The sequence below is a fragment of the Poecilia latipinna genome, unplaced genomic scaffold (genome assembly GCF_001443285.1).
Source record: "Poecilia latipinna isolate Pla-1442-1.1 unplaced genomic scaffold, P_latipinna-1.0 Scaffold138, whole genome shotgun sequence".
NCBI classification, from domain to species: Eukaryota; Metazoa; Chordata; class Actinopteri; order Cyprinodontiformes; family Poeciliidae; genus Poecilia; species Poecilia latipinna.
The window spans coordinates 213,168-224,325 of NW_015112754.1; the positions used below are offsets into that span (position 1 = coordinate 213,168).

General features: G+C 37.5%; 2 protein-coding genes across 7 annotated transcripts in view; both read right to left on the bottom strand.

Annotated features, from left to right (window-relative positions):
• The window catches only part of dnm1l (dynamin 1-like), a 15,751-nt gene extending 8,656 nt beyond the window's left edge, over nt 1-7,095 (bottom strand). For 2 of the 5 annotated variants that reach the window (XM_015028886.1, XM_015028884.1), the window contains exons 1-9: nt 6,822-7,094; nt 4,527-4,671; nt 4,211-4,240; nt 2,910-2,956; nt 2,380-2,451; nt 2,200-2,286; nt 892-1,054; nt 635-755; nt 382-513 (exon numbers count right to left, since the gene is read on the bottom strand). In XM_015028886.1, the coding sequence (XP_014884372.1) occupies nt 382-513; nt 635-755; nt 892-1,054; nt 2,200-2,286; nt 2,380-2,451; nt 2,910-2,956; nt 4,211-4,240; nt 4,527-4,671; nt 6,822-6,923 (899 nt within the window). In that variant the 5' untranslated portion in view covers nt 6,924-7,094. Of the gene's footprint in view, nt 1-381; nt 514-634; nt 756-891; nt 1,055-2,199; nt 2,287-2,379; nt 2,452-2,909; nt 2,957-4,210; nt 4,241-4,526; nt 4,672-6,821 lie in introns of all 5 variants that reach the window. The other 3 variants (XM_015028881.1, XM_015028882.1, XM_015028885.1) reach the window with 3 other exon arrangements.
• A 1,634-nt stretch (nt 7,096-8,729) lies between these two features.
• Nucleotides 8,730-10,959, bottom strand: dnajb9a (DnaJ heat shock protein family (Hsp40) member B9a). Of its 2 annotated transcripts, none has more exons than XM_015028889.1 (3): nt 10,711-10,959; nt 10,182-10,412; nt 8,730-9,385 (listed from the first exon to the last, which is right to left on the bottom strand). In XM_015028889.1, exons 2-3 carry the CDS (start codon nt 10,396-10,398, stop codon nt 8,961-8,963), a joined length of 642 nt encoding a protein of 213 aa, XP_014884375.1. In that variant the 5' UTR covers nt 10,399-10,412; nt 10,711-10,959; the 3' UTR covers nt 8,730-8,960. The 2 variants fall into 2 exon arrangements, with proteins under 2 accessions (XP_014884375.1, XP_014884374.1); XM_015028888.1 differs by having other exon boundaries at nt 10,720-10,958.
• Between the last annotated feature and the right edge of the window lie 199 nt (nt 10,960-11,158).

Here is an 11,158-nt window from a genome sequence, read left to right on the forward strand (position 1 = left end):
AAAAAAAAAAAAAAAAAAAAAAAAAAAAAAAAAAAAAATCACAAAACATTCATGAAATCCTTGAGGGACTGAAAAAATGTTCAATATTATTTTTAACAGTTTGTGAACAAGTTCTATCAATACATTCTAGCACAACCGGCCCTTTAAGAGCATTCGTAATCTCAATTTGGCCCAAAACAAAAATGAGCTTGACACCCCTGCCTTAAAGGATTAACTTAATCACCCTTCTTGGATCGTTCTAACCAGTTTGGTTATTTTGGTCAATAATAATCCAGATTAGTTCAAATGTTTTAAAACACACCCAGTAGTGTTTTAAAACACAACACACATACACACCATTGTGTGTGTATGTAATCTGCCACTGGATTTTAAGGTGTATACCTGTTTAATGTTCTAGCCAGATATTTAGTTCCATTTCTGTTTGCGAGTGATGGATACTTCTTTTGTAGGAAGGCATATTCATCACGAATGGAATCCGCCACTAATTTCTTTTGATTGATGTCCAACTGACTCCTGGGGAAAAAGCACAAAAAGCAGCGATCAGAATGTGTTGAGCTGTGAAATTAAGCTCCGTTTTCTACTATTATTGCTGGGAGCGGAGCTGCATATGAGCTCAGAGATGTTCCAGTAATACCTGTTAACTACTCCAATAATACCCAGTTTGACAGGGATGACTCTGCCCATCAGAACATCCATGGCATCTGTGCCGGCGTCCATAAGATCCAGCTTGGTCACCACAGCGAGGGTCCTCCTTCCTGAACATAAAAGACACGCCCGTGAAGTTCAAACACAGCAGGGAATTCACACCCGCATGACTCGGAGGGAAAATAAAAGACAACGCGACGCCAAAACAGACGGGGGACAGGAAAACAAAACAAAGATGGCATTTACCGTCTGGGTCGACCTCTCGGGCCACCTTTAGAGCCTCTGACGTCGCCATGTCGGTGTTGGCAGCAGTCACAGCCAGGATTATGGAGTTAGGGTTGGAGATGTATTTTAGAATCAGCTCCCTGATCTGGATCTCTATGTCATTAGGTTGGTCCCCCACTGGTACCTATATAAAGAAGCAGATAAAGGTTTGAAACCAAAAGGCAGTGAAATGACCTAAGCAAACATGTTCCAATTAATCACAAGTTATTTATTTGTATTTGATCAAACTTAAAATGGTATTAATTTTCTTATATTTTGACTAAGTATGTTCAATAAATCCTAGATTTGCAGGCTTCCAGTTTTCTATTGGTGTCTGTGCCTTTAAAAAATAAATAAATAAAATGGAAGCATACATGCAAAACACAACACAGCAGAATAATGAATGAAAAAAAGATTACATGCTTGCTGTGTTTATAGAGAAAATTTGTAAGGAAAAAAATCAAAATTGAGCAACAAATTTGTATAATTGCGCAATCGTAAGACTCAAATTAAACTGATATTGAAAAACTGATTAGGCAATAATCAACAGGTCATGAAAAGTTGTCTCGCTACACTAGACTAAATATTGTTGGAAGCCTTAAGCAAGACATAGAAATGTACTAAACATAGGGATCACTTCTAAAATTTGTCTTTTAATTTAAGTCGCAAATATCTATTATGAATTCATCCATTTGTAGGATTTGGGGATTTTCTTTGAAAACAGGACAGAGGATGATGAACAAAAAAAACAAACAAAAAAACCTTTTAGCATCGAGAAGAGAAAATGCTTTTGGAAAATCTGTGACAGAGCTTTCTGAGGTACACGGTTGTTGTAAAACATATATTTTTGCACATACAGAGGCCATCAGTCCTCGATGCAGCCATTCAGGGATCAATACCAACCTTAGGACTTTTGCTGTGTATTTTTCCAGCGTCTCCAATGTATCATTAACCTTCCATTGTGATGCTTTCAGTTTAGCATTTTAAGGAAATGCATCTTTCATTCCTCCTCGCAAGACATTTTGTGGGTATAGCTAATCAAACTATAACTAAACAGGAGAGCGGCTTGTCAATGACCATGGCGTCCATCAACCAGATATTTTAACGTGTAATTGTGGAAACTGAAACGGGAACCTTCATGTGAGATTTCATTAAAACCTATACTTGTTTTTGACAAATAAGACTAAATCGCCCAATTAAAAAAATTATACAATTTCCATACACTACATAAAAAAAAAAATTACACGTCTATGCTGGAGATTTTCAAAGCGAGACTGAAACTTATCTTACTTTTGTGATGCCAGGAAGGTCCACTAGCGTGAGGTTCACAACATGCGGAGAGAAGATTTTCAGGTGAATAGGTTCATCGCTAATACCCTGAAACAAAAATGCCAAGATTAATCATTTTCAACGAAAATTTTCAAGCGATGTGGCTTTATTTATTTATTTTAAATTCCTTTCTAAGCCTACCTTGTTGTTACCCGAAATTCTTTCCGTCTCTGCTTCAATCTCTTTCCTGATCTCCTCAAACTCTGCGTAGATCTGAAAGTGAATGTTAACCACAGGATGTAAGGACAGCAGGAACAGACGGCATCCATTCAAGTACAATTTTTAAACAAAGACGAAGGAAAGGAGCAAAAATGAAAACACAATATTAAAAAAGGAACCCTCTGATATCTTTATTATTAGGCTATGAGAACATCAAGAACCACCTTTTATGGAACTTTACCATGAAGGACATTTACTGTCCAGCCAAATATATTTTTAGCAGTTAACAGGAGACCACTGACTCTTATTACAGGTTATAGATCTTGTGCTGCACTTGTAGAAGTAGCACAAATAACGTGATATAGCTTATCATTAAATAGTATGGCAGTAATAGAAAAAAGGGGCTATGATCAGATGCAATACTCTAATATTCAGACATTTATACACAGCAGACTACTAAGAAACTTCAATAACAAGGAAAGGAATGCAAGGAGGAAGTAGGTAAATTCTACCTTGTTTTTGGTGTGCAAGAATTTACCCCATTCCTCTCCCTCGATGCCTGCAGAGACACAAAGATAAAATCGGATATGGTCATGAAAACATGGCTGCCGCTATGGCAACAGTCCCCTTGTGAATGTCCTCTGGGAGGATTTTTGTCACGGCACAGACGGAATGGAAAAACTAAAACTAAACATGGACAGCTGCGAAGCTTACAACAACAACAACAAAAAACTTGGATGCGTTTACACAATGACGGAAAACAAAATGCTGTCAAAGGGAGGACAAAAAAAAAAAGAAAGAAATAAAACAGGTAGATGAGACAAGCAGAATATATAGAGCTAGATACATTTATTGGCATCTCTAACAATTATTTTATTAGAAATGTAACTGAAGCGGTTTCTCATTTATACTTTATTTTCTTTTAAGTTGATCAAGATAGTTTTATGTATTAATTAACAGAATTCTGGAGCATAAATATGATGTTCACTTTTTTGTTACTCGCCCTTGTTACACTATAGCTGTGTAGGAGTAAAGGCACAAAAAAAAAAAAACTCCCACTATGACAAATGTAAGCAAATGGAGTTTATTGAACTAATGTGACATATATTTTAGTCATATGAGAATAAGTTGGAGCGCTTAAGAAGCAAACACTCCAGGTTATTCTGGGAGGAAACGATTCGGTATGGATGAGGATCTGTGGGTTGTTTTACTTCCAAAAGGTCCTGGTGGGAGGGCATGATATCACAAAACAGGAGGTACAATCTGCCAGGACACGAACCAGTGGTTGTCACATTGCTGCTGAATAATGATCCAAAACATAAGGGCAAATTAATACAGAAAAGGTTCACCAGAGATAGAAGTCAACCTTCTTCTTCTACGGCATTCTCAGTCCCCAGACAGGAGCACGATTGAAAACCTATGTGTCACGCTGAAGAGAGCCTAAGAAGGAAGATGAGATCTGGAGGATCCCGCAGGATTGCGTAACGAGCAATGATCAACGATCAAAGATCAACGATCAAAGATCAACGATCAAAGAGACCCTCCATCTGTATGTTTGAGGAAACGCCAAAGTGCAAACTTATTAGCAAAAGTATTTTTTAAAGCCAACTATTTCTTGATATTGGATTTTTTTTATTTATTTTTTTACCCATTGAATAGATGTATTTTAATGAAATTAAAAGGTAGAATTATTTGCAATAAATGTATTACTTTAAACAGCTACAAAAATAGAAGGGAGGATGAAGCAAAAAGGGCTGAGCAAGTGGGATGGGTTCACAGGTGGGGGGTTAATCTAGAAAACAGAAAAGGAGACCTTTGTAAAGGCGGCCATTTTTCTTGGATGCTGTGGTTGAAGAGAGACAGAAAGGTTAAGGCTGGCTATCTGCAGCATCTTGATGATATTAAAGGAATGCAGCATCACTCTGAGGGAAATTCCAGAGGATAAAAGTAGCTGTTCAAAGAGCTTTCAGGCAGTTAACCAAAAATAAAAAATAAAAAAATCAAAGCCACCTACAGAAAGAGAAGCATACAGGTGCATCTTAAGATATATTTAAATAAGTAGCACATAACTAATTGAAATCAATCAAGTTTTATCATAAAAAAAGAGGAAGAGGTGACGGTTCTGTTACCATTCTCTTCATTGGTTTTCCTGCGATCATCTGCGTCAATGTGTACAAGCTGCAGGATGAGGGGCCGACGCGTCACGATGCCGGTTCCGCGCGGTAGGATGTCCCGGCCGACTAGGCTCTCTAAAACAGAGCTCTTCCCACTGCTCTGTGGACAACAGCAGCAACATTATAAACACTGGTAAACAGCAGCCTCTAGACATGACTAATGGGACACACAAATCATTTCTTGACAGGAAAAACCAGTCCCAACAGGCAAATAATTAAAAAAAGAGAACATATGGCTGCTGGTTACACCTACAGTGGCATTTCATTCCATCTTTCAGGACACTTCTGCTGCACAGAGGAGGTAGGGCTAAAAATGAACCTATTATTCATGGAGAGATTCCTAAAATGAGTCATTACTTGAGGGTTGGACTAGTAAGTGATTCAAGACATTTAGCTGTAACCACAGAAGAAAAGCACTGCAGACAATAAGTGTGAGCATGAGGGTGGAGTTGCTCTAAAATGTTCCACTAGGTTTATGGCAAACTCCAGCAAAGATGAGAAGCATCTCTTTCCTTGTTGGTTTCTTTAATTTTAGGCCTTAAAAAGTTTTAAATACATCAAAGGTTTCCATAAAATGTCTCAAAATATATCTTAAATTTCATTGCTTCTACCGTCATCTTTCTTTTTTTTTATTTTCTTAAATTTTTTTGGGAGGGGAAAATAAATAAGCTAGTTGCACTTATTCTCCCTGGGGACATCATGAGTCATCAAGCAGCGACATAGCTACAGGTCCACTGTTATGGATGCATCAACAAATCAGACATTTTCCTTAAATCGGCTCTGATCAGAACGTCTAATACAAAAACATCTGACATTTTTTACATGTTCCATTTTCACATCGACACTAAGAACTCTGCATAAAAAGACATCAGCATGCACATTATTAAGTAGAGAAAAAAACCAGTGATAATGATACTTTGTTTATTTTCTCTTGGATTCAAAGCTTTAACCTTTATCAAAGGACAACTATCACATGTTCTCCTTTAAGTATTACAGCCCTGATAAACTTCGGAACTAATCAAAATCTCAATCAGTGTGGCTGAAAAACTGAAAATGGAATTAGCCGGGAAAAGCCCTTATTGGTGCATCTTTACACCAATCCTTATTTTTAAGATTCCCTTAAAAATAATAATAATAATGATAATAATAATAGCAAAAATAATTTTACTTCTAAAACTAGCTAACTGGCTTATTTAAGCAATTAAATTCAAACAATTTTGCTATATTCTCATTGAGACACTTGTTTGTAAATAACTGTTATGAAGTGTACCTGTATACTGTAGGAAGTTGCTGAAGTAAAGCAGGTAATCTGGTTGTAAAAGCCCACATATCGAATATTAGGACAGAAAAATACCAACTTGAGTTGGTAAAGTCACATTTAACTTCGAGTTATTACGGAAGTGAAATGCAAATTATCATTATATGACTTTTTTATGATTAATGCAAGTCCTGAACTAATATCATAACGGTGACAAAAGTCGAGTTTAACTTACTGAAACCCTGTCTCATTTACTTTGTGGAAGAGGAACAAATGAGATAATGGCCGTTCAGGTAATGTTCTTTATAGAACATTGATTAGGCCAAGCAAACATTACAAACTCTTTCACCTAGCCTTCTCTCCATGACAACCTAGGAGAGAAGGCAAACTGTCTGAGGCAGTTACATCCTATTAGCAACCAAGTGAAGTTAAATCTCTTAGACAAAACCTTCCACTTTAAACCAATTAGGCTCTAATGTTTACACACGATAGCTACTACCACATTTTAAACTTTAATAGCTTACTTAGCTGATAAATAGAGCACTCTATGAGTTAAAATGCATTTGTTATTATTGCTTGACGTTCCCTATGAACTCTCAAATGAAACAAACAGTATCATTAATGCGAACGGTGAATGAAAACAAACAGAGCTTGTACCTAGCTAAACTAGGAACGGGAGTAAAACGGTACAGGAACAGCAGTTTTAATGCTAATGACTGATAACGTAAATGCACGTTCAAGCCAACTGTCAATAACAGTTCAGAATATGCAAAGGTAGCTAATGCTAACCTAGCTCTAGCGGTAATTGTTCAATTAGAACATGCAACTAGTGTACGGTCAAGTGAGTTAGTTTATTGATACGGTGTTTGGCTGAAAATGAAAGGAAAACATTTTCAGCCAAACAGCTGAAAATGTAACACCAAACAGCCACAACAATTAGTTTACGCAGGCTGGAAAACTTGCTAGCCTTTAAGCACAGAGACGTTTCTCACCTGGGTTCCAACAACAACTATCTGGGGCAGCTGAATGATATCCGCACCGACTGTGTTAAATACATCTTGCAGCTTATTAATGACAGGTATAAGGGCCTCCATTAGCGTCGATCCAGAAATCCGAACTGTCCTCCAAAGAACTTTTCTTCACGTGAAACCACACAGGGACAAAGTCATTCAATGTCCCCTCCGCTAAAGCTACTTTTGACTCCTGGATTTGGCCACAACTGCGCAAACAGTTCGACGGAACTGCATTGTGGGAGTTGCAGTTCAGGGGGATAAAGGCGGGTTTGTTTGAAGCAGGCTAAACTACAACCGTTGTTTCGTCACATGTATCGCACCAATCAAAAAGCATATCACCCCTCCGTCACCTCCTATCCCCACCCATTCACCAAACAACGGTCTCTATGGACCAAAATATTTACCTAAATCTCTGGACACGACACCATACTGCCAGAGTGTGATTAGAAAAGTATATACAATATTTAAAAATAATTCCATTCAACAAGTTTAAGAGAAATATGCACATAGAACAATAGATTTAAAGTTGTAATTTCTGTGTAACTGTAATAACTGTGGCTTATGGAAAAGGTTCATATCATGATCACCAAACTAATATCAGCTTCTCAATAAAACTTGTCAACAGGGTTAAGCATAAAGTATATAGCTAGCTGATTTTGGACTTGACAAAATACAATGGATCAATGTGAGCAGGTGACATGGCTCCCAGAATCCTCACTAACTGTGCTAACTTTAAACTAAAACCTGTTGTCTTCTTCCAGACTCTTGGACCTTGATTTTCAAATTAAATACAACATTTACTCTAATCTGAACAGAAGAAGAGTTTTGGACTACTGGGTAACAGTCTCCAGCTTAGGGGTTTCATATCCTGGCAAGGAAAGTCCCAGCTGTAACATGTTTAACATGTCCTGTTTGTAGGATGTGATGTTTGATTTAGTTTCCTCAGAAAGTGGAGTCTCTGTTGTACAATTTTCACAATCACAATGGATGATTGACAATTACCAATAACAATATAATCCCTGCTGTCAGGATTGTGTATTTATGGCAAAATGTTCAAAATTCAAATCAATGTTTTTAAATTTAGTCACTCATCCCATCTGTGATTACAACTCAACTCTAAACCAATAGTTTTGTTCTTACAATTGATTTACAACATTTAAAGTGTCTTTAGATATTTTACAGTAACAAACCAACATATGAAAAACAGAAATTTATCAACACTGGACAAGGATTTATATTAAGAATTTACTTGGCCCTAACAGTTTTATTAGTCAGTATAGATGTTAGGTCATACAGCTCATATTCAAGTGACTCAAAAAAAAAAAAAGAGCAGTTGGACATGCTTCCCAGGTTTTCAAAAACAGTTCTCCCAATTCAAACAAGCTCTCTGTGGTTCAGACTGATAGGAAGATTAAAGTTAAAAGGAAATAAAGCTATCCTTTTGAAGAAGTGTTTTCAAGAACCGAGACAGGACGTCCTGCTGTCTACGAATTGAGCACTCATCTTTAGGGTGCATTGTTTTAATCTTAACAGTTCCACTGCCCCACTTGATGTAAACTCTGACACACAAACATATCTATGATACTAGAGTTTCTTGTTTCACAGATAAATTACTTTGCACCAAGTGCACTGGAAAAAAAAAACAACAACAAAAAAATGTTGACCATAAACATTACAATAAAAACATTAAAACAAAAATATTACTAGCACCATACAATGTAGGAGTGTTTCAAGAGGATGTGAAAAAAATGCTGAAACACAAGTTTAAATAACCAACATGTAGAGGAAGGTAGGTTATTGTGATTCCTGTTTTCCATTTGAAAAACTTCAGTTGTAATGGAAGATGAAGCGGATCCTAGACTAAAAATAAATGATGTGACACATGAATTCTTGTCAAAACTCAAAGGCGCTTGCTTCATGGAAAAAAAAAAAAAACTTTCTTTCAACTTACACAAACAGTAAGCAAAACTCACTACATTCATTCACAATAAAGCTTATTTGAATTTAGAGCAAAGCTATCTCTAACGCGAGTGTAAGCTTGCAACCCACTTTCTGCTGAACGATCCTGACAACACCGCATTACCGATCTCGTTGAAGCAATTTAGGTCATAAATGACTTCACGATGCGGTGCAGTCCGTGTAAGTGGTCACCATGTTTCCTCTGCGCTGGGTTACAGTTCTGCAGTGCTGCTTCGTTGTACCGTGAAACCTGCCTTCAGTCTGTTTGGCGTTTCTATCGAAAGTAAACATTCTGTCCATGTCGTCAAACATGTCGTCGAGGATCCCCGCCCCGAAGCCACCCTGAAAGTGTCTCCTGCGTCTGCTGTGGGACTCCTTGTGGGATTTGGAGTGTTCTTCGAAGTGTCGCCTGTGACGAGAATGTCTGTTCTGGCTGTAGATGTTGAAGTCCTTAAACATGTCGTCAAAGTTGAAGGTGAAGGGCTGGTGGGTGCCTGCTCTTTGCGTCTCCCCTCCTGTGTACACGTCGTCGCCAAACTGATCGTACTCTCTTCTTCTGCTCTCATCGGACAAAACTTCATAAGCTGCACCAAACAAAGCGACAAATAATTCAGTCAATGAGATTGAAAAAGCAACAAAGGTTACAATTACAGGATTCCGTTATGTGAACAGGAAGAAAAAAAAAGTGCATCGGGCACATTTTATATCAACCCACAAAGATGCTTCTCTATTTTTTTTTTAACAGTGCCTTGCGAAAAGTATTCACGCTCCTTGAACTTTTTCACATTATCATATTACAAACACAAGTGCACATGAATGTGAAAAGAAACAATTTTCAAAATTACTTTTTATAAATAGAAATGACTGGGAAGCATTTCGTGCTCAACTCCTGCTACCACCAATGTATGATCCAATTTTTCTCTTGGGGAAACATTTTATGCTGGACTAAACAACTAGTGTCACCAAACATTGCAAACATGCAAACCCTGAATGCATGGACGTTAAATAATTTGCTGACATTTGTTGCAGTCCAGGTGGGTCTTTACGATATGGATATTGCATTGACAATAAAATCACAGTATATTGTGCAGCCCAACTATAAATCTACTAAGGTTGGAGAACGTGTCAAAAAGGATTGTTATTAGTTGAACACTTACTAAATCTGTAAATAAAAGAACACAATTATTTACAGAAAGACATAAGACATTCCATTAAAGTCTACCTCATGAACATCTGTCAGAAAATGTTGAAAGGTTGAAAAGTTACTGTAAGAAATTGCAGCTTGACCTTTGATGATTTTAAAACTGCAAACAATCAGTTTGTGGCAAATCTGACGTCAAACAATATCTGCCTATATGTCTGGCTTCACAAACTGCTTACCTTCAGCGATTTCTCTGAATCTTACTTCAGCATCTGGACTCTTGTTCTTATCGGGGTGAAATTTCATTGCAAGCTTATGGAAAGCCTTCTTTATCTGGCGTTCTGTTGCACCTTTGGGCACTCCCAGTATATCATAGTAGTCCTTCTTGGCGAGAATCAGCTCTGTTATCACGAGGACGCATACTGCAAACATCAGGACAGACTGTACAGCTGCCATGGCTACACTGTGCCCTGCATTCAAGAGAAAAAACTGTGATATAATAACAACAACAATAGATATTTGTCATTTTGAACCTGATACCCAGGCAAACAGCAACAGTTATGTTGCTGTAGATAGTGCAATTATTGTGGTTAATGAGAAACTGACAGCTTATTTTTCGAAGTTGGTCCTAGTAAAAATAGGACCAACGTAAAAAAACAAAACAAAAACCCAAAATTATTTTTCTCTTAGTGATGTAATACAGCCTCTCCTAGCATAACCTGCTAACATTAGCTACTGTTCTCACGGACTCCTTCAGGTTAGGCTCACCTCACTCACCTTTCTGAAAGCCAAGTGGCGTCCTCTTTCACAGGATCTTTAGATATCTAACCAAAACAAAACCATAATGATGATGTAACGGTATTAATTAACACTATAGACGGAGAGCGTTCAAAACCCGGTAATTTCCTTCTTTTCTTCGCTGGTTTTCTATTCCTCACATCTTTTGCGACTCCTAGTGGTCATTGCTATCATTACTTCCATTTCAGCTGTTGAAAATATTATCTTTGCGTATAATCAAATTATTAAAAAAGTGTGCACTATGAGGACTACTTGTCTTTATGACAAGTAGTTCATTTTATGGGTAGAGGACGAAAAGGCACATCCTCTGAGATTAAGCACCAAAACTACATTCCTTATACTGTAACTAAGGTTTTAGCCCTTATCCCAGTCCGTACCCACCACTCACCACTGAATAAAGTGGGGCAAGTTTCTCAAC